This window comes from Balaenoptera musculus, chromosome 20 (assembly GCF_009873245.2).
Source record: "Balaenoptera musculus isolate JJ_BM4_2016_0621 chromosome 20, mBalMus1.pri.v3, whole genome shotgun sequence".
NCBI lineage: Eukaryota > Metazoa > Chordata > Mammalia > Artiodactyla > Balaenopteridae > Balaenoptera > Balaenoptera musculus.
In genome coordinates this window covers 34,278,030-34,300,989 of record NC_045804.1, presented here as the reverse complement: position 1 = coordinate 34,300,989, position 22,960 = coordinate 34,278,030, and the positions used below count along the sequence as shown (strand labels likewise).

Below are 22,960 nucleotides of genomic sequence, written 5' to 3'. Positions count from 1 at the left end.
TGCTGAAGGTGGCACTTTTATAGTGGGCCTCCCATTGCCTACCAGACTACCTCCTGGACCTGAAGAATGGCAGGGGGATCATGAGCATTTGCCCACGGGGCAGGCTGGTCTGTCTGTCCTCTTCTCTATAAACCAGAGCTATGTAATGGTGGGAAGGAAAATGGATACTGGCCCCGTGTGTCCAGAGACCTTACTGAGAGTTGGGGAGGAGTGACTTCAGATGCTTGAGGCCAACGAGAACAGAAGACAGTTGAATTAGCTCCTTAGTACTCAAGACCCCATCCCCACTCTTTAAGTGGTGTTTGGTGGCCAAGAGACACAGTTAATGTTCTGGGAATGCCCAGCTAATGGTCTTTTCTTTTCTTTTTTTTTTTTTTAATTTTTATTTATTTTTGGCTGCACTGGGTCTTTGTTGCTGCACGCAGGCTTTTCTCTAGTTGTGGCGAGCGGGGGCTACTCTTCCTTGCGGTGCACGGGCTTCTCATTGCAGTGGCTTCTCTTGTTGCAGAGCATGGGCTCTAGGCATGCGGGCTTCTGTAGTTGTGGCACGGGGGCTCAGTAGTTGTGGCTCACGGGCTCTAGAGTGCAGGCTCAGTAGTTGTGGCGCATGGGCTTAGTTGCTCTGCAGCATGTGGGATCTTCCCAGACCAGGGCTCGAACCCGTGTCCCCTGCATTGGCAGGTGGATTCTTAACCACTGCGCCACCAGGGAAGCCCTCGTGGTCTTTTCTATTTGGAATCTTTAGTGAACAAACAGTTCTTGGTTTCAACGCCCCCTGGTGTCTGTTGACAGGAACCAGGTCAGTTTGCCTTCCTGAAAAGACAAAACAACATTTGTCTCCAGAAATAACTGTGCAGTTATAACTGAAAGGCCAGTAAATGGCTTGATTGTATTCTGAGAGTCAGAATGTAGTTCTCCCCTCTGAGCAAGGAAAATAAGCTTTCAGAGCAAAAACCTCTTCTACAGTGCTCACTCCAAACCCAGTTAGGAAGCACTTTGTTTATACAGATTATTTCTTATTCTGGACCAGACCAAGGAAAATTCTAGAGAATGAAAATAATAATCTGGGTTGGCAAAAATTCACTAAATAATGCATGTACTTTATTCTTTCAGGTGAAGAAAAGTTCCCAATGAGAAAAAACCTTGGAAAGAATGCTGAAATTTTGACCAGGTCTCAATTCCAACCTATACGAAGGTATATGCTATTATTTTATTCACAGTTTCAGACTCATAGAAGTAATGTTAATTGATGGTAATGCCCCATATTTATATGTTGCTCTTCTTCAAATATAATAGCCACCATGTTATAACAGTAAGCTTTGGGCAGCTTAGCTTTGTTAGGACTTGTTCAGCAGAATTGTGAGGGGTCGTGAAAAGGAGTTGTTATCTGTATTCAGATCCTGACTCTGCTTTTCTAACTTGGTCAGATTTCTCAACCCCTCTCTTCTAGCTCCCCATTTGTAAAATAGCGATAAGAATCATCACTGGACATATTGTTAATTGAAAAAAATGCACAACAATGTATGTAATTTAATAACATCTGTGTAAAAATGAGAGGGAAGGGAGATACCTCTAATCCTTGTAGCGTGTCGACATTTCTGGAAGTCTATACAGTGGTTAACTCTGGAGAGAGAGTCCAGAGGTTTTGCTTTTTATCTTATAACCTTCTTTGCTGTTGGAATGTTCTACCGTAGGCGCATACTATTTTTGAAAGAAAAGGCTACTATGTTTTTTTTTTACTTTTACAAATGAAAAAGAGAAATTCCGTCTGGTTGAGGAAAGTTTCTGTAGACAACATTGAGTTTTATTTTTTCACCTCTCTTAAATAATATATTTTCAATTCTATTGAATAAATGGAAGATTCTAAATTCAAAAAAAAAAAGAATTCTTACTGGGAATGTTGACATAGAGATTAAAAGTAATAATATGACTTCTGGGCATTTACCCAGAGAAATGAAGAATTATGTTTACCCGAAAACACATACATGGGACTTCCCTGGTGGTCCAGTGGTAAAGAATCCGCCTTCCAACGCAGGGAACACGGGTTCCATCCCTGGTCAGGGAACTAAGATCCCACATGCGGCGGGGCAACTAAGCCCATGTGCCACAACTACTGAGCTTGTGCACCTCAACGAGAGAGCCCGCGTGCTGCAAACTACAGAGCCCATACGCTCTGGAGCCCGCGCACCACAACTAGAGAGAGAAAAACCGCACGCCACAACTAGAGAGAAGCCTGCACACTGCAATGAAGAGCCTGCACTGCAATGAAAGATCCTGCATGCCGCAACTAAGACCCGATGCAGCCAAAAAAATTTATTTATTTAAAAATAAATAAATATTAAAAAAAACCAACACATACACGAATGTTTATAGCAACTTTATTCATAATAGCCAAAATCTGGAAACCCAGATGTTGTCTAACAAGTGAATGGTTTAACAGACTGTGGTACATCCATACCATGGAATGCTCCTCAGCAATAAAAAAAGAATGAACTATTGATACATGCAACAACCGGGATAAGTCTCCAGAGAATTATGCTGAGTGGAAAAAGCAACCCCTGCAAAGTTATTTACTATATGATTCCACATTTATAACATTCTTGAAATGATAAAATTGTAGAAATAAAGAATAAATGAGTGGTTTCTAGGGGTTAAGAAAGAGATGGGAGTGGGGGGGAAAATAGACATGGCTATAAAAGGGCAACGTGAGGGCTCCCTGTGGTGGAAATGTCCTGTATCTTGACTGTATCAATGTCGATATCTTGGTTATGATATTGCTCAATAGATTTGCAAGATGTCACCATTGAGGGAAACTGGGTAAAGTGTATTTCTTAAAACTGCATGTGGGGGCTTCCCTGGTGGCGCAGTGGTTGGGAGTCTGCCTGCCAATGCAGGGCACACGGGTTCGAGCCCTGGTCTGGGAGGACCCCACATGCCACGGAGCGACGAAGCCCGTGAGCCACAACTACTGAGCCTGCGCGTCTGGAGCCTGTGCTCCGCAACGGGAGAGGCCGCGATAGTGAGAGGCCCGCGCACCGCGATGAAGAGTGGTCCCCGCTCTCCGCAACTGGAGAAAGCCCTCGCACAGAAACGAAGACCCAACACAACCAAAAATAAATATAAATAAATAAATTAATTAAAAAAAAAACAAAAAAAACACTGCATGTGGACTTTCCTGGTGGTGTGGTGGTTAAGAATCCGCCTGCCAGTGCAGGCGACATGGGTTCGAGCCCTGGTCTGGGAAGATCTCACATGCCACGCAGCAACTAAGCCCGTGCGCCACAACTACTGAGCCTGCGCTCTAGAGCCCGTGCTCCGCAACAAGAGAAGCCACTGCAATGAGAAGTCCGTGCACCGTAAGGAAGAGTAGCCCCCGCTCGCTGCAACTAGAGAAAGCCAGCGCGCAGCAACAAAGACCCAACGCAGCCATAAATTAAAAAAAAAAAAAAAAAGAACTGCATGTGAATATATATACAGTTATTTCAAAATAAAAAGATTAATTAAAAAACTAATAATAGAGGCGAAGTGCCTGGTACAGTAGCATTCAATTTACTTTCTCTTTTCTGGACCTCAATTTCCTTATCTATAATAATGTTAGCTAGTATTTCCCAAGCAGTGACAATATGCCAGGTACTCTGTTTTGTCAAATTTAATTCATATAACAACCCTCTGATTTCGCCAATACAGGAAGCAGAGGGTTTTTTCCTTAGGTTGTACAGTTAGTAAGCAGCTGTATCATTAGGATAGGCTAGATTATGTTATGTAACACACGACCCCAGGATTTTAGGGGCTTTAAAACAACAGAAACTTGTTTTGTGCTCATGCTCCACATCCATCACCAGGAGTGATCTGTGCTGTATTACCTTCCGTCAGAAATCCACACGGAGGGAGACTCCATCTTTGTGCTTCTTCTCTTACTGAGGCAGGAGAAAAGGGAACATGGTGAATTGTGCACTGGGCTTTTAAAGTTTCTGCCCCAAAGTGAATCACATCACTTTCACTTGCATTTCACTGGTTAAAACAAGTCATATGGCCATTTTTGTAAATTAGGAGGGCCAAAAAGTACTGTCCTACATTGTGCTCAGCAGGAGAAACAAATATTTAGTGAACAGAATTAATAGTCACAACTCAATCCAAAATCCATGCTCTTTCCTTTATACCATTGGTCTCACAGGATTGTGCAAAGATTAAAAACGTGGAAACATTTGGAAGGATTTAGCGTGGGATCTGGCTTATAGTTTGTGTTTGAATATTGAAAATGAATCTTAAATATTGGTTAAAGTAGAAGCAGGTCAAGTTTGTCTTCAGAATTCTTTTCTGGCCATTTTTTGGCACAAGCCTCTCTTGGCCTCCCCTGATACTCCATGCCAAGAAGCTGTTTCACAGTTGGTAAGGCCCCATGGCTGTGCCCTTTGCTCCATCATCCATCCACAGCAAAGTTCCCATGCTCCGTTGATTTCCTCAGGAGCTTGCTCAGCCAGTAGCATCGTTGGCTGGTTTCAGATGGGCTGACCCTTAGAGAGTATTTATTCAGCCTCTGAAGAGGAAACAGAGGCCCAGACATCCCTGAGAACATGTGGCTAGTCAGTAGCAGAGCCAGGATCAGAACCCTCACTTTCCACTTTGAGCTTAGTGCCCTTCCAGCTGCCTCTCGCACTGGGCCAGTAACTGGTGCCTTGTACCACGTTATTGCACTCTGCTGACAGGGGATTTATATAATTTTCTCACTTTCTCTCTTACAGTACTGAAGACGAACAAGAGGAGAAATTAAAGGAGTCACCAAAGGAAATGAAAGAGAAAGACATGTATGGCCACCAAAAGTTGCCTAAGTATTCTGTGCAAAGTCTTGGTTTTAGGGGAATAGTATTTCCTTGTTTGTAAGAGTCTGTGTTCTTCCCATTTTTATGTATACATTTAATGTGAGCCTGTTTCTTCTTTCACCTAAAAACTGTTGTGATGAGTGATCTAAATTAATAGCATCTTAATCAAGGAAACACAGTGATAAGAAGAATAGAAGTTTATACTTGTAGATTAAATCTGTTTGCCACATAAATAGACTTTCACGTATGTAATTTATTTTTGGCTGCTGAGATATGTTTAAAGTTAGTATCTCTTTTTAAGATATTCTCTAATATCCTCTCTAAGATATCTTAAATATCTTATAGATAACTTATGGATATTCTAAGATAGTCTCTGATTTTGGCCACTTGCCAAATAAAGATTTTTGTGAAGAGCATCTTTAAAAAGTACCTCTTAGGAATATAGTGTTTGATTTTTGTAAACATCTCCCAATTACTCTGTGCTTTTAATTCTTTAGATCATTGACAGACATTCAAGACCTGTCTAGTATCTCCTATGAACAAGATGGTTCTTTTAAGGAAGTCTCATGCAAAACACCCAAAATAAACCACGCGCCTACTAGCGTCAGCACTCCGCTCAGCCCGGGTAATCACTAGCAGGGGATGTTCTGGGAAAGGGACTAACAGCCCCTGCCTCGCTGGCTATGGGAAGCCAGGCTGCAGGGGCAGACCCGCAGTGTTTTCTCACAGTACAGAGGAGTTTCTTTAGGGCCAGGGCTGAAGGGGATAATCCCATGGGAGGCCAGGTAGCTGTGGTGGTGGTGATTAACCAGCTATAAGGAGATTTTTAAACTCTAGCAATAGAGACATGCAAATGCAGAGTCTACTTTGTACTTGAAGCACTGTTGAATTTAGTGCAGATACATTGGATTCTCTAGAGTTTGTAACTTAAAACAGTACCTTGTGCTTAAACATACATAGTTCTGGGTCCTGCAACTGCCTACAGCCAGCATCAAATATCCTCTCTCTAGTGCCCTTTTTTCCAGTATATTTGTGGTTCAAATAATCTCCCTTTAGTCTCTCCCAAGTTTAGAGACTGTCATCAGTGATCAGTGATTATTTCAGTTATTGACAATTTGGAAAATCCCTGTTCCAGGTATAGAGTTTTGTGGGGGCTTCTTTTTGTTGTTTTTAAATAATGTAAAGGATTCAGACACTAACTGCCCTCTTTTCTACAACAGGGTCAATTTCTTCAGCTGCTAGTCAGTATAAGGACTGTCTTGAAAGTATCACATTTCAGGTTCAAACAGGGTCTACCTCATTCTGGAACAGTCAAGAATCTATTCAAACTTTGTCTGATAAATTTACAACTGTCCGAGAGAAAGCAAAGAGCCTAGATTCCCATCTTACTTCCTCTGGAACTCTTCCTTCAAGACTGACTAATCTCGTAAGTATACCGACTCTGCGTTGCACACTCTTGGAGTGAGTCCAAAGGCGTCAGTGATCCAAAAGGCCAAGATTTCTCCATATCTGTTTTACAAAGAAAGCAAGAAATAAACTGGATCCTCTCCAGGCTTCCCTGGGGCTCCTCTCTGAGTCTGTATTGTAGAATGGATCCTGGGTTTTTGTGCCCTTTTTTTTCCCCCAGAGGTAATGTTTGTCGATTTCTCGAAAGATCCATCCTCTGCGATAGCTTATGATGCATTGTTCATCTGCATTGTTCTTTCTACCTAACCGTATCTTACGTACTAAGAGGAGGCTCGAGTTCTGCTTCCTTCTTGACGCCGCCTCTGGTTAGTTCTCTGAGAGTTTCGATTGATCTCTACCTTCTCTGAATTCCTAAACCAATAATCTGCAGTAAAAACACTTAATGGTACCTTCTCCTTGCTTCCTTCGCCTCCCCGTGCTGTTTGTTTGTTGGTTTCCTTTCTCTCTCTCCCTCATACTTCATATGTGTAGTCTCTTCAAGAACACTAAAAGTTCCTTACTTGGTTCTGCTCATTAAAAACCTGTTGACTGACCTTTCTGTAGGCAGATTGATTACTTGTTTGGGCCTCAATGAAAAATCGACTGTCATCTTCTCTGGGCATTTGACTCACAAAAGGTCTCACTCTGAAGTAGGGAAATAAAGAATTTTATGCTCTTGTTCAACAAACTGTTAATGGGGCAGGTTCTAAGTGCCAGGCACTATGCCAGGCCCTTTTCTAGGCATCCAGAAGTGAATAGGAAAGTCCACGCCCTGAAGGAGCTCACTGCCTATTGAGAAAGACTGGCAGGATGTAACACAGAGGTAAAAACTGAGTGCTGTGGAGGCAGAGAGGGGTGGGAAGGCTTCCAAGAGGAGATAACATTTGAATGTTTGACTCAGTCAACAAAACAAGTAGCTTCTTCCATCAATGATACACAAGATTAATCTTGGAAATGATTGAGCTTAACGGGCCTTTTTAGCTTAATACATGTGTCAGTTACCATGTTTATGTCTTAACTTGTAGAAAAGATTGCCTACATTTACTGGGGCTGGTTCCTCCAGCATTGCTAAGGCACCTGACACATCATCCCGTGCCACTCAGAGGAGGAGCCTGCAGAAAGGTACCCTGTGTTTAATATTAAAATACAAGTTCATAACAGTAAACCAATTTAAGGGAGACTTCATCTCCTCTTTGATGCTATAGTAGATTCAAACAAAAATGCTAATTTCCCCTGACTTCCCCTGAAGTAAAACATACTCATTATAGAAAACTTAGAGAATACAGAAGAGCTTAAAAGAGAAAACCACGACCATTCTACCATCATTTTTTTTTAAAGTTTTTTTTGATGTGGACCATTTTTAAAGTCTTTATTGAATTTGTTACAATATGGCTTCTGTTTTATGTTTTGGTTTTTTGGCCATGAGGCATGTGGCATCTTAGCTCCCCAACCAGGGATTGAACCTGCACCCCCTGCATTAGAAGGCGAAGTCTTAACCACTGGACTGCCAGGGAAGTCCCTCTACCATCATTTTTTAACCTCTTGTAGTATTTTTTTTTTTTTTTTTTTTTTTTTTAGAAATTCACGTTCTTTTTATTTATTTATTTATGACTGTGTTGAGTCTTCGTTTCTGTGCGAGGGCTTTCTCTAGTTGCGGCAAGTGGGGACCACTCTTCATCGCAGTGCGCGGGCCTCTCACCATCGCGGCCTCTCTTGTTGCGGAGCACAGGCTCCAGACGCGCAGGCTCAGTAATTGTGGCTCACGGGCCCAGTTGCTCCGTGGCATGTGGAATCTTCCCAGACCAGGGCTCGAACCCGTGTCCCCTGCATTGGCAGGCAGATTCTTAACCACTGCGCCACCAGGGAAGCCCCTCTTGTAGTATTTTGATGCATATCTTTTTTATATTTTTAGAAATATACCCCCAAATATCTATATATATATCTATAGATATATATATATATATTCTTTTTTTTGGCATAGTTGAGATCATATAGTGTATCAGCTCTGGCCTGCTTCTTTTTCTTTAATGATATATTTTAGGATTTCCACTTGTCAGTAAAAATTATTCATAAATATATGTGATGGCTGCATAGTAGCCCATTCTACATATGTTGCTTAACCATGCCCTTATGTTGAAGATTTATGTTGTTTTCCAACTTTTGCTCTTTGTACAGAAATCTTTATCTGAACCTCTGATCTTTTCCTTAGGATAGAGTCTTAGAAGGCAATTTCCAGCTCAAAGGGTATGAGAGCCTTAACAGCTCTTGAGGTGTAATTGCCTTTGCTCCATTAATCTTATTGTCTTGTGTCTTTGGTACAACTCTTAGAATTTCCCTCAGGGGGACAGAGATATTGTGAACTATGCTGAGGGGTTTTGGTTAATGTTATAATTGAGCCCTTAGGTGAAGGCCCAAAGTATGGTCTCCCATATCCCCTGGCCTGATAATCTATAGAGAAAGGCCTCCCACTTTTTTTCATTTTGACGGGTCTAGAGCTTCTATATCCCTCCAGCAGTCTTGGTCCAAATTGGACCCCCAGCCTCTTAGTAAGAATTTATACCTCACCTACCTCACATATCCTTGGGGAGGGGCACAGATCAAGTGGTGCTGAGGTGAGGTGTGATGTAGGAAAGGGTTTAGAATAAAAGGGAGAGTAAAACCTTTCACATATGAAGTCTCAATTAGGACCGTTAATATAAGAGGCTTTCTCCCCGTCTTAGCTTGTTTCATCATTGAGAAATCCTAAGTCAAATCCACGTCAAAGCCTCGAAAACCTAGTTCAGGTCTAGGAAGGCAGTAAGTCACTTTCTCCTTTATCTTTTTTAAGAACTAGTAGAAGCCATCTCGCAACATCACACTGATGAACTACCACCACCATCTCAGGAGCTGCTTGACGAAATTGGTAAGGCATGCTCGATACAGAATATACTCCATGGCCCTGCTTCTTACGGTCACTGACCACATACGGTTCTTTGTCTCAGGTGAGAGCACTAGTACCGAAGGCCCTATAAAGGTTTGATGGAAGGTACAGAATTCTGGAAGAGCCAGTTTTCCAATAAAATGGGCCTCAGACTACTACTGAAGCCTGGCCAGGATAATTGGTCTGTGTCTGTTGTCATTTTGCTACTTAAAGGGTCTACGGTAATGATTCTAAGAGGAAATAACAACATTCAAGTGGTTTATTATGATGAACTTGTTTTATTAGAAGAATTCTTATCTCCTTTTTGAACCAAACTAGCCATACTTCAGCCATACTGAAGTCTGGCAACTTGGGCCAAAACACCCCATGCTTTCTGTGTTGCCATTAGCAGGAGATATTAAAGGTAGTGGCATTGTGGATGAATCCCTTTCCTGAGGGCAGGGAAGTCAGTGGCACAAGACCTAATGAGACCAGCATTTTCCATTTCAGGCAGAGACTGAGGGATACCTGCTCAATTTTAGTTGCAGCTGATCAGCTGGCCTGCCCAGCTGAGCTGACGCTGAAAGTAAATGGAGCATGGTGATAGAAACATCTGGGGCAGGTGGTTTGCTTCTCCAGGGAGGACTGACTGCTCTCTTCTTGACAGCCTGGCTGACCAGCCCCTCACTCTGAGAGGGCGCATCTCATCAGAGCTCTGATGGTACAGTTCTTGGTATGGGAACACTGGGGTCTTTCCTGAGGGGCATCTCTTGATTTTCAGGGTCTCCGAGGTTTTGTGTCTCATCAGGAAGAAGGAGTTGAATGACTCAATGGACAGATATGGTCTAGGCTACCCAACCCCTAGCCCCTGGCTGTTGGCCTTACGAACTTGGGTGGAGCCGGTCAGAGCTGCCAAAGCCTCCCTTGGTTTCTTTCTTTTCTGTAGTCATAGGCCCTTCTTGCCTCACCACACCCCTCGCCCAGTGCCACAGGGTTGTGCAGGTCACAGGGTTGTTGGCTCTTAGGGCTCCCACCCCCGCACCAGCTTGCCTCCCCTGGAACCCCCTAGGGAGTCCCTGCAAATTCCTCCTCTCCAGTTGCTCTCCTTCACATACTCATGGAACTACTGCTTGTGAGAGTAGAGGTCAGCTCCTTGTGTCCCGCTCAGGTAGATTCTCAGTGCCGTCTGTTTTTTGGTCACGGCTTAGGACAGTACTTGTAGGCTCCTTGGCAGTTTGACCTTAGCGATACTTTTCCTCTGGATCCTGCTCTCCTCTCTCTGCAGTCACAATGTGGACCCCCCCCACCCCATCTCAGCAGCTGTCACCAGGCTTCTGCAGCTGGCCTCTTGGCACTGCTGTACCCCAGTGTGCTCTGCAGAAACTCTTCCTCATTTCACTTACGGGAATTATCTGGGCCAGGTTTCTAGGCGATGTCTTGTACTTTGAGATGGGTCAGTAATTTTCCAGAAAGATAAAGGGCAGAGGGCACCTGAGTAGTTTCTCCTAATAATGGGTGTGCCTACCTGATTATTGTTTATCATCACTCTCGTTGTTTCCTCTCAGGAGAGCTTTGGGGAGTGACCTGGAGCTGACACCTACTCTTTTGAAGGGCACACATCCACAACTCCAGGCTTCCGTCCAGGGCCTAAAGGGGAGGGTCCTTTAGAATCTTGTAAGATCAACAAGGGACTACCTCTAACAAAGATAAAAATGGATTTTAAAATTTCAGATTATATTAAATGACCTTATGGGGCCCCTTGATGCCCAGGGGCTGCCAGGGAGGGCTTGCTTCCTGACCTGCTAGAAGGGAAAGACCTGTGCCTGCACACAACAGGCCCGTGCCAGTGAGCCCAGGGGTCCCGTCTGTGCTGCCTCCCAGCTGGCTCTCTGATGGGCTCTGGGGAGCGCTTTGAGGAAACTGAGCACCTAACACACGTGAAGCCGTGTACTGAGTTTAGTAGACGCTTGTCTTAATCTAATGATCAGTTTGTTAGGAACTGGAAATTTTATTCTTTGCCTTTTGTCTCTCCACAGACCAAATAAAAAATGTGTAATTTAGGTCAATAGAGATAGGGAGAGATTTGGACTACTCTGAATTTACCAACTTTTTGAGAGAGTATATAAAATAGAGATTAAGCGCATAAGCCTTAGAGCTAGACTGCCTGAATTCAAATTCCAGTTACACCTCTTAGTATCTGTGTGATTCTAGGCAAGTTCCTTAGCCTTTCTTTTTTTAAAAAAATATTTATTTATCTTGGCTGCCCTGGGTCTTCATTGTGGCACGCGGGATCTTTGTTGCGGCACGCGTGCAGGATCTAGTTCTACTGACCAGGGATTGAACCCAGGCCCCCCTGCATTGGGAGCGTGGAGTCTTACCCACTGGACCACCAGGGAAGTCCCTCCTTAACCTTTCTTTACCTTAATTTCCTCATCTGTTAAACAGGAATGACAATAATGTGATCAATCTCATAGGGTATTGTGAAGATTAATTGTGAATATTAATCTTGAATTAATGTATGCAAATTAGAAATAGTACCTGCCACTTAGAGCTCTGCAAGTGTCACCTATCATCATCATTATTTTTACTTTTATTTTTAGTGTTATATGGGATTGGATGCCTAAGGCAGTGGTTCTCAAACTTCATCAGGCATCAGAACCACCTGGAGGGCTTGCTACACCATCCCCACCCCCAGAGTTTCTGATTCAGTAAGTCTGAGATGTGGCCTGAGAATTTGCATACCTAACAAGTTCTCAGGTTATACTGAGGCTGCTGGTCTGAGGAGTACTCTTTGAGAACCACTGCCCTAGAGGATAATGTGACATGCAAAAGAAGAAATAAGTTGCTTTCTGCTCTATGTTGTGACAGAGCACCTGAAGCGGCAGCAGGCCTCATCCACAGTGTTGGATGAGAACACAGCAAGTCACCTGGGCATCGCTGCAAGTGGTAAGCCAAATCCCTAGTTCTTTTTCATCAGATTTTGCTCTAACTGTCCTTGCAAGCACAGTGGTACATCTGGGTGAGTGTAGACCTTGAGGTCAGGCACACTCCACCTCAATTCTGACTCCACTGCTTACTTTGGTATGACAAACTGTTTAATGTCTCTCAGCTTCAGTTATCCTCATCTGTAAAATGAGAATGTTAACTCCTACCTAATGATGTTCATGCATAGTGCCTGGTACGTTGTGAGATACTTAACAAATGTTAGTCTCCTTCCCTTCATAGGACTGCTGGCGGGATGAAATGAGATAGCATATGTAAAATGCCTGGCATACATTAAAGGGCACTACCCTTCCCCACCCAAATTCCTTCCCTGGCTCCAATCTGGAAACATCTAACAAGTGGGAAGAGGGTGGCCCTCCAGAATAAATCTGTACAATTTGTTTTCAGGGACTCTTGCCTCCTCTTTTATGTGCCGTTTCTTTCCTCTGTCTCTCTCGAGCCTTGGCACAGGCACGGCTTCCTGCCGTTTCACCTGGCAAAGAGCTCCCCAGACCTCAGAAGCAGCTTCTGTGGATACAGGTGCCCTGCAGATTGCCACCTGGCCCCCTGCTCTTCTGGGAAGAGGGGAACTTGTGCACTGCAGACTTCAGGGTCCACTGATTAGCCTTAATTTTTTGCACTCCATTTTTTTTTTTTGGCTGCGTTGGGTCTCCGTTGCTGCACACGGGCTTTCTCTAGTAGCGGCGAGCGAGGGGCTACTCTTCATTGTGATGTGCGGGCTTCTCACTGCGGTGGCTTCTCTTGTTGCAGAGCACAGGCTCTAGGCGCACGGGCTTTGGTAGTTGCAGCGCGTAGGCTCAGTAGTTGTGGCCCGCGGGCTTTAGACCACAGGCTCAGTAGTTGTGGCACACAGGCCTAGTTGCTCTGCGGCATGTGGGATCTTCCCGGACCAGGGACTGAACCCGTGTCCCCTGCATTGACAGGCAGATTCCTAACCACTGCACCAGCAGGGAAGTCGTGCACTCCATTTTAAGGCAGGTTTTCTCAAAATTTTTTTTGTTCTAAAGTTAAGTCTTTCAACTGTTTTTAGATCAAAGGCATTTAGAAGAACAAGAAACTAACAGTAATAAAGAAGACAGCAGTATGCTTTGGACCAAAGAAACTCAGCATCTAGAAGAGGATACAGAGAGGTAACAGAAAAAGCTGGATTTTTTTTTTTAAAGTGTTTGAAAAAACTATAGTGTTAGTTTATATTAGTTTTTCTTCTGATATTGACAAATAAGGAAATAATGGTCTTTTGTCATACTATCCTTATAGCCCCTATTCCTAAAAGGTTTTTTTTTGTTTTTTTCTTAAAAAGTCCTTAATTGTGATAAAATACACATAACACAAAATTTTTAAGTGTACAGTTCAGTGGTGCTACGTATATTCACATTGTTGTGCAACTGATCTCCAGAACTTTTTCATCTTGCAAAACTGAAACTCTATACCCATTAAACAACAACTCCCCATTTCCCCCTCCCCTCAGTCCCCAGCAACCACAGTTCTATTCTCTGTTTCTCTGAGTTTCACTATTCTTTTTTTTTTTTTTAACATCTTTATTGGAGTATAATTGCTTTACAATGGTGTGTTAGTTTCTGCTGTATAACAAAGTGTATCAGCTATACGTATACATATATCCCCATATCCTCTCCCTCTTGCGTCTCCCTCCGGTGTTTGTTGTTTTGTCACTGGCTTATTTCACTCAGCATAATGTCTTCAGGGTTCATCCATGTAGCATGCATCAGAATTTCCTTCCTTCTTAAGGCTGAATTCCATTGTGTGTGTGTGTGTGTGTGTGTATCACATTTTGTTTATCCATTCATCTGTTAGTGGTCACTAGGTTGCTTCCACCTTTTGACTACTGTAATGCTGCTCTGAGTGTGAGTGCGCAAATAGCTCTTCAACACACCCTGCTTTCATTTCTTTTGGATGTATACCCAGAAGTGGTATTGCTGGATCATATGGTAAATCTATTTTTATTTTTTTGAGGAAATGCCATCCTGTTTTCCACAGCAGCTGCACCATTTTACATTCCCACGAACAGTACACAAGGGTTCCACTTTCTCCAGATCCTTGCCAATATTTGTTATTTTCTGTTTTGTTTTTTTTTTTTTTGGCTGTGCCAAGCGGCATGCGGGATCTTAGTTCCCCGACCAGGGATCGAACCCGCGCCCCCTGCAGTGGAAGCGCAGAGTTTTAACCACTGGACCACCAGGGTGGGGGTGTCTCTGTTTTTTTGATAGTAGCCATCCTAATAGGTGCGAGGTGATATCTCATTGTGGTTTTGATTTGCATTTCCCTAATGATTAGCGATGTTGGGCATCTTTTCATATGCAGAAGGCCATTTGTATATCTTCTTTGGAGAAATATCTTAGTCCTTTGCCCATTTTTTAATAGGATTATTTGTTTTTTTCTTGTAAAGTTGTTGTTTTTTGTTTTTGTTTTTACTTCATTTTGTGAGGCAAACATCGGTTTCAGTTTCTTTCAAAACATTTTAGTTAAAGAGAATTTTTAGATCTTTCTAGCCAAATAAGAGAAGATGGAGGCAATCATCCAGACAATTCAGTCTGAAAACACAAGTTTGCCTCAAGAAACCCAATTCCGTTCTTGGCTTGGAACTCTCCTTTGACCTGTGTTGTAAGGTGAACCGCTTCAGATCACCTCCTTTGCCTCCTGACATTTCTTGCTTTGTCTGAACTGTCATTCAGGGCCAGGACTGGAGGGAGGTGAGCGCAGCACACTCCTTGGGCACAAAATTGAAGGGGGCACCAAAAAACTCAGAAGTCAAGAAAAGTACTATTTTGATGCCATATTTTAAAAAATCAATACTAATGCAAAAAAAATCCATGATGAACAAAACATTTACGTTTTAAAGAAAGAGAGGCTATGAATCTACACTTACACCACTTGCCTCATCCTTATCCTGGACCAGCAAATCCTTGGGGAAGCCCTGCCGAATACTTTCAGCTGCAAACGTTAGAAAACCCCACCATCGTGTTTAAATGAGTTTGTCTCACACGACATGAAGCCCGGAGGTTGGCAGGCCACGGCTGGTGTAGCAGCTCAGTGATGCTACCAGGGACTTCGGCTCTTTTGATCTGTCTGCTCTGCCAGACATAGCATGTTGGCCTTTGTTTTCAGGCTTGTCAACTCCTGGACACGGTGCCTGCTCTCCATACTCCAGGCAGAAATAAGAGGGTGGGGCAAAGGAATAGTCGAGCCAACCTTATGCCTTTTTATCTGGAAAGCAGAAGCTTTCCTAGAAGCCCTTCTCAGCAGATGCCTGCTTATATCTCCTTGGCCAAATGTGACGCATGGCCACCCTTGGTTGCCAGGGAGACTGGAAATTGCGTTTTTAGCTTTCAGCTGCTATAGGAGAGGAAGGTAAGGGAGGACAGTGTGATGAATAACTTTTGGGTAGTGAATCCCGTTTCTGTCACGCTCTTCAAGGGCTAAACTGTTCTCCACAAGGAAGGAAAAGAGAGAGACCTGGACAGGAAGTGAGGAGACTAGAGCCCTGGGACCTGAGAGGAAGTGGGGAGAGGTTTTTTTTTTGGGGGGGGGGGCGGCGAGACAAAGAAAAAGAGGCAAAGGGGGAGGAAGGTAAACTTCTTAAAGTTTTATAAATCTTTTGTCTATAATGTATGATGTAACTCCATTCATTCCATCTCCCCAAAACACCTTCGGTAAATATCTAGCCATTATTTAAGGCAAAAGAAGAGTAGCTCAAGAAGGCCAAATTACATTTGGTTATACACATATAAAGTGCTTTGCACATTATCAAAAGTTAGCTACTATAATCATTGTCTCTTCCTTTTTCAAAAGGGCTGGCTATGCTAGACACAGGTAGCTGCCCGCAGATGTTCAGTCATCTCGGTCCTTGGCACCAAGCCAGAGTGGAAGATATTTTTTCAGATGGTTGGGACTTTTCAGGCCTTCTGAAAACACATTCTCTGCATCCAGTAGCCTCAGAGGCAGTTCTTAATCTGAAAAACTTGTGGGAATGAGTGTGCATTTCTAGCCTCAGGTGGAAGTTGATGTAATGACCTAGAATTGAGACAGAGTCTAATATCACACTTTGGGCTTTTTTGTCAAGAGGCTAAAGGAGGGTTCTGGTGCACATTTAAATCGGATCTAAGTGACCACTACAACTCCAGGTACAGTCTCACGGAGCTCTCATTTTCTCACGTGTACAGTGAAAGCAGGAGTTTGAAGGTCCTTTCCCGCTCTAGAGTGCTATGCCTCCTTGTCAAGGGAGAAGGGGAATGATTGCTGTCTCAATTCTCTTCACTTGCCCTTGGACAGAGCTCACTCTACGCTTGATGAGGACCTGGAAAGATGGCTGCAGCCACCTGAGGACAGCACGGAGCTACAGGGTCTCCCCAAGTGCTCGGCAAGGTTATTGTTCTCCATCAGGGGATCATTTTTTTTCTTTTTCGGGAAGGGGGACTAGATTTTAGTTCAGTTTTTTGAAATAAATAGATTTTAGTTTTTTAGAAAGTACATGGACTCCTTGGAGAAAGAATGTTTGGTGATGGCATTACATTGCTCTAGATAAGCCAGCCCCGACTTCTGTCTCCCCCACTTCCTCCAGCCACCCACAGTGCTCAAGATACTGACTAGCAGACTGATATCAGTGTAGAGAGAGGCCTCTAAGATTGCTGTGTCTAGGCCCTGTCACCTTCAACATTTTCATCAGTCATTCAAATTAAGTCAGAAAAGGCATGCTTATCAAATTTTTAGATAACACAAATCTAAGGATAAATGCTAATGTGATGGGTAGATAGACTGTGGCTTCAAAATGGTCTTGACAGGTGGAAATGTTAGATTTCTCTGAAAGATAAAGGTGAGCATTTAGATCCAAAAGTATAGAATGTGAGAGATCTGACCTAATGGAGCATTTTTTGATCGGAAGCCCCTACTCTACTGTAATTTCATTGAAGACGGGAAGTACATCTTATTTTTATATGCCCAGCATTTAGCATGCATTTTGAGATGTGGTAAGAATTCAAGAAATTCCCCTTGAAGAAGACATGGACAGCGACTCCATGAGACCTCAGTTTGATGCAGTTGCTGAAAAGGTCAATGCAGCACTGACGCTGAACAGACAGAAATGTGCAGTCCAGGCCAAGGTGATGTCTCAGGCTAGCTAGAGGACTTCTAGAACTCATGTGGGGCTCCTTTTGGGGAGTCACATTTTAAAAGGGGACCGTCAACAAATAGAAGAGGGTGGCCACAGAACAGCTAGAAGTCTGGAAACCTTGTCATGTGAGAACAGCTGACGGAGCTGGGGAGGCTCAGTCTGAGAAGAGCAAATGGAGTAGAGAATTTGATAGCTGCCCCCAAATACCTGAAATATTGTAAAGTGAAGAGAGTCGGCTTACTCTCTTCCGCCCCAAAGGACAGAGCCACTGACTAGAAACTGCAGAGTAAGAGATTTTTATTCAGTAAAGCACAAGCTTTCTAATGGCCACAGCAATCTGATAGAGAAGCAGCTGCCTCTACACTAACTTTAACAGCAGCTCCTCCCACCCAAGCGTAGGCGGCACGACTCTCTGGTCCAGGGCATTTGGATGGAGGTAATAGATAACCTCCTCCAACTTTAGAGCCTGTGATTCTATTAGTGATGAGAGGTTAGGAGGAAAAAAAATCCTTTTCACCCTAGCTGGCTTTATTTTCTCTCTCACTTTGCATATTTTATTTTGAATATCCACCAGATGAAAACAGAAGAAAAAATCCCTAAACCATGTCAGTTTGAGTCATCCATCATCTGTTGAGCACTGTCAGTGAGCTGAGCACTGTGCTAGGGGCTAGAGATGCAGAGGGATAGCATGTCTCTGCCCTTAGGGAGCTTATCGTTGAGTGCGGGAGTTGGTTTCTGCTTACTGGTTTGACAAATGTGGTCTTCAGTTATTAGATACTGCAGTTAGATATTGAGAGTTTTAGGAAATGAAGATAAGGTAATAAAAATACATGTGGTTGTAAAAAGGACACCAATTACAACATAAGTGAAATGCTTTTTTCCTTTGGGACAATACAGCCTAGTGGTTGAGAGCAGAGTCCGAGTCAGGCTTCCTGGGTTCATCCCAGCTCTAGGACTTACTGGGCATGTAATTTAACTTCTCTGTGACTCAGTTTTCTCATCACTTAACTACCTTATATCGTTGTGATGAGAATTAAATGAGTTAGTATACATTACAGCACTTGAACTGTTCCATAGGGAAGGCACAGTTAGCTCTAGTTATTATTATATTTCCTTGGGAGCGCAGTCCTGTTCCCCTGGCCATTGTGCACATGGTTTAATGACCAAAATCATTGTCATTGAAGGGAGACAAATACTAAAGATCAAGAAGTTGGTGAAAAGAAGAGAAAAGGGGAAGAAAGCATCACGCCAGAGAGAAGGAAATCAGAGAGCTTTTTAGGGACTTCTGAAGAAGGTATGAATGGATGTTCATTTACAATGTAGCCTAGCCTGGAGTCCTTGGGCTTCCATGAGCATCAAAGTTATTTAGAAATGTTTCCCAGATGCTATACATAATCCTCCTACACTTTTCCCCTGTAGTTCAGCCCAGGTTTTCTGTTAATTCCCAATTATGTCTTTATCACAAAACAGTAACTACAGCCAATTCTATTTCTAAAGCAAGCCTTCAGCCAGGCTCATATTGTCTGGAAAGATGTTTTCCTTCTAATGTGTCTTCAAAAGATAAGAAATCATAAATTGTGGAATTTAAGTGGAGTCTACAAGTAATGTGAAAAGTACAAACCTTAATTTCAAAACTGTTTTGATAGAGCTTTAAGGCGCCATTCACAAATGATGCCCTCCTGTATTTAAGTTCCTCCTACTCAGGAAGTTAGCGTCATTAACTCTTTCAGATCATCTGGTATCCCTTTTATCCCTTCCCCAGTCCATTCTCATTCTTCTCCTTTTTCTGCCCTGCTTTGTGCCCCAGGATGCTGACCCTTGTGAACTGAATCTGCTGGGCTTCCTGGCCAGCCGGCTTCCTGTTGGCCAATGGGAGACCCCAGCAGAAGATCAGATAATTGGGCTATTACTTACCTGACTGCCTACCTCAGCACTTCATCTCTGTGTGGAAGTGATGTCCCTCAACAAGCACAGCTTCTATAGCGCAGCCCATCCTTCCCAGTTCTAGCTCTCACTGGGTTCCAGTAACTGTTCTGCCCCACCTGTCCCCCCCCAACCCCAGTCCCTTCAGGCTTAGGGGTGATAATGGCTTCCCACTGCTGCTAGTCGCTGGATGCTTTGCCATACCTTGTTTGCTCCCTTAATTCTGACAACACCTCTGTAAGTAGTCACTTCATTAAAGGGCCTGGGGGTGCATTCTGTTTCCTCCAGGACCCTGACTGGCACAAGGCCCAGAGTGTGTGAGCATTCAGCTAGTATTGAATTCACTGAGAACATAATGCAGGGACTTTGTGAAATTAGCATCATTCGTGTCCATTGCTATGACAGGGAGCTGCAGGATGTTAGGAGTGGAAGCCCAGTATCTGTGTTTTTAGAAAGATTCTATCTCTGTAGAAGAAAACAATTGATGGAGAGAAAACAGTCCACCCTAAACTAGAGAGAGTACTAATGTGACTTCTGAATGCTCTCACCCTTTGACCCAGAAAGTAATCAAGTTGTTTTTTCTTCCTCCTATCAAGAGGAACTAAAACCCTGTTTTTGGAAGCGACTGGGTTGGTCCAAACCATCCAGGTAATGAGATGTCAGATGTTTGTAAGTCAAAATCCACTGTTTATGGACAACATGAATAGACTTTAAACATGTACCAGTATCTAAATAAACATTAATGACAAAGACTTGAATTCAGAGTTGCTCAGTTTTAAAAATGCTAATGTTTATAGTTAATTAAAATACAAGGGGAAATTAATGCCAACTTTGATTACATAATTGGTAGACAGCACAAGAATGGTTTTTTTTTTTTTTTTTGGCTGCCTTGGGTCTTTGTTGCTGCACGCGGGCTTTCTCTAGTTGCAGCGAGCAGGGCCTACTCTTCATTGCGGTGAGCGGGCTTCTCATTGCAGTGGCTTCTCTTGTTGCGGAGCACGGGCTCTAGGCACGCGGGCTTCAGTAGCTGCAGCACGCGGGCTCAGTAGTTACAGCACACAGGCCCTAGGGTGCACGGGCTTCAGTAGTTGTGGCGTGTGTGCTCAGTAGTTGTGGCACACAGGCTCAGTAGTTGTGGCGCATGGACTTAATTGCTCCGCGGCATGTGGGATCTTCCCAGACCAGGGATCGAACCCGTGTTCCCTGCATTGGCAGGCGGATTCTTAACCACTGCGCCACCGGGGAGGTCCCACAAGAATGGTTTTAGATGGAGGGAGTACAGAAGATGCTGCTCTCGAAATGCTTTGCATTTCCACGATACACTAGCTTATCATAATCTCGCTTGATTACTTTGAATTCAGTTGAATAAAAAGAGGCTGTTGTTTGTGTCTTTAAGAAACATCACACCAACTCGAAACTCCCTTTTTTGTTCAGGATAATCGTGCTGGATCAGAGTGACTTGTCAGACTGACCGGAAGTGGACCATAGATGGACTCCTGGCCTGCGTTTGAGTGTCCTGCTCGTGAGCTCCCTTCTTCCCTCATCTGCTTCAGTCACCATTAGGGCAGTGGTTCCATTGCTCACACTTTGTTCAGCCGCCACAATAGACAGAACGACTTGTTTGTTTGCAGCACATTTAACCATTTGTTTTCAGTCAGATTTCTGAAAAGTAAACGGTAGTTTTGATTGTAAAGCTTTCTCATTGTGCCCAGAATGGCGTTTGGTTTTTTTATATAAATTTTCAAACACTTCAACTCCTGTTATATAATAAAATGTTTCCTTTTAATACGAGTTAGGTTTCAGCTGTAAGATATATTTCTGTGTTTTAGTTGTTGGGAGAGGACCCGCCACCCAAAGAAGTTTTGATTTCTGTTATAAAGTTTGACAAGTAAATAACTACTGCTACCACCCATCGTACAAACTGGCACCAGTCATCCATGTTTTATTACAGAAATATTGCCCTCCTCTTCACCGGGATTGCCATATTCCCGTTCCAGCTACAATTGACTTACATGATAAAAGTGTGGGTAGGAATAAAAGCCCAAAATATTTTGAACTCTTTAAGGTGAACAAACATCATCTCTGTGTATTTCAGTTTACACCTCACATCCTTAGTGTCTTAGAAGAAAGTATGGTAAGAAAGATCACAACGTTTTCTCTAACTTAGCCTCTTGTGCAGTGCTAGCCAGCTAACGTTTTATCTGTAAGTAGTAGGTCTTTGTTTGTGAAAACCGGAGAGTTCCTACTGTGGACGGTCATCTTCATACAGTTCCTAGCTCCCCAAAATTTTACTCTGCACAAATAAAACAGGAAGGTACAAGTTTATTTGACCATTTTAAAGCAAGGAAACAGTTGCTTGCCATTGTAACCAGAGGAAACCCATGACAAATTACTTTACAAATAATACGAAACTTTGAGGGATACAGAGACTTAGTAACATGCAGTACTTCCTCTCAAAAAACTTTATATGGTGAGAAAAAAACCAACGTACATAAAAATGTAAGAACTAATAGCAGACATATCATGATAAATGGTAAGATATGAAATTACAGCATTATCTATTAGTATTCATAAAGGCTACAAGTCCTACAAGGCTACAGACTCGCACTGATGTGGTTTGTAATCCTTTGTCTACAGAGTAGACTCTTCTCTCTGGCCAGTGACTATGTAATATTGGCCAATGTTAACAATAATAATGTTGATAGATATTGTTTATTGGTTATGGAGCACCTGTTATGTGCCAGGTACTTTATATACTTGGTGCTTTTCCTGCACATGGCACTCTCACTGTATTTCTTTAGCATGCTGCTTTTCCTACTCTTCAGCAGCTGTTATTTCAAACTTTTATTCTTCACTTCCCATCAACATTTAACAGATGAATTACCTCCAACTTTACAGAGAAATTAGCCATCAGATGGGAACAGATCAGCTTCCCACCACCAAAACTACTAACAAGACCACATCTGTCTCTGTGACTAGAACAGCTGTAGGTAAAGCAGTCTACCCTAAACTAGAGGTGGACCTGTTCTACATGTACTCTTTCTGTTGATACTTTCCTCCATGTTACACTGAAGGAGGTGTCTCTCTTCCTGTCCAAGGCCAGTCTCATCTCCTGTCTGCTCAGAGTTATCCTTCTCAGATTATTATCTCCCTTCTTAATATCTCCAACCCCTTCTTGTTAGCTTGTTTTCATCACTTGACGCACTTGGATTTTTCCCATTGTGAAAAAGTATTCCCTGGATTTTCCTGGCAGTCCGGCGGTTAAGACTCTGTGCTTCCATTGCTGGGGGGCACTGGTTCGATCCGTGGTTGGGGAACTAAGATCCCTCATGCCTTATGGTGCGGCCAAAAACAAAAAAAGTATTCCCTGGATCCCACGTCCCTTTCCAGCCACTGCCCCATCTCTTTCCTCCCACTGCAGTTAGAGTTCTTAAAAGAGTTGTCTACACCTGCTGTCTTTAGTGCCTCACCTCCGACTCACTCTTCAACCCACTATAATCTGAATTCTGCTCCTTCCGTTCTCAGGCAATCCTAAGGTTACCCATGACCTCCATATTCCTAAATCCCAGGGACACTCTTCTGACCTCATTGTCCAGTTTGCTCTCTCAGACTATTCCCTTGACTCCCTTATGTTACAATCTGGTTTTCCTTCTATTTCTCTGGTTATTCCATCTTAGCCTCCTTTGGGGCCTGCCTTTACCTTTTCTTTTTATTTTTAAAATTTATTTTATTGGGGCTTCCCTG

The 22,960-nt window shown here is 43.2% G+C and overlaps 1 protein-coding gene across 1 annotated transcript in view; it reads left to right on the top strand.

Moving 5' to 3' along the window:
- Window positions 1-21,001, top strand: part of TEX14 (testis expressed 14, intercellular bridge forming factor) — a 61,969-nt gene extending 40,968 nt beyond the window's left edge. Inside the window, exons 22-33 of the mRNA XM_036838160.1 lie at window positions 1,114-1,195; window positions 4,743-4,805; window positions 5,318-5,445; window positions 6,041-6,246; window positions 7,292-7,388; window positions 9,094-9,168; window positions 12,034-12,111; window positions 13,199-13,298; window positions 16,456-16,548; window positions 18,478-18,587; window positions 19,813-19,864; window positions 20,651-21,001. Coding sequence (XP_036694055.1) covers window positions 1,114-1,195; window positions 4,743-4,805; window positions 5,318-5,445; window positions 6,041-6,246; window positions 7,292-7,388; window positions 9,094-9,168; window positions 12,034-12,111; window positions 13,199-13,298; window positions 16,456-16,548; window positions 18,478-18,587; window positions 19,813-19,864; window positions 20,651-20,687 — 1,121 coding nt within the window. The 3' untranslated portion in view covers window positions 20,688-21,001. The remainder of the gene's footprint in view (window positions 1-1,113; window positions 1,196-4,742; window positions 4,806-5,317; window positions 5,446-6,040; window positions 6,247-7,291; window positions 7,389-9,093; window positions 9,169-12,033; window positions 12,112-13,198; window positions 13,299-16,455; window positions 16,549-18,477; window positions 18,588-19,812; window positions 19,865-20,650) is intronic.
- The last annotated feature ends 1,959 nt before the right edge of the window (window positions 21,002-22,960 follow it).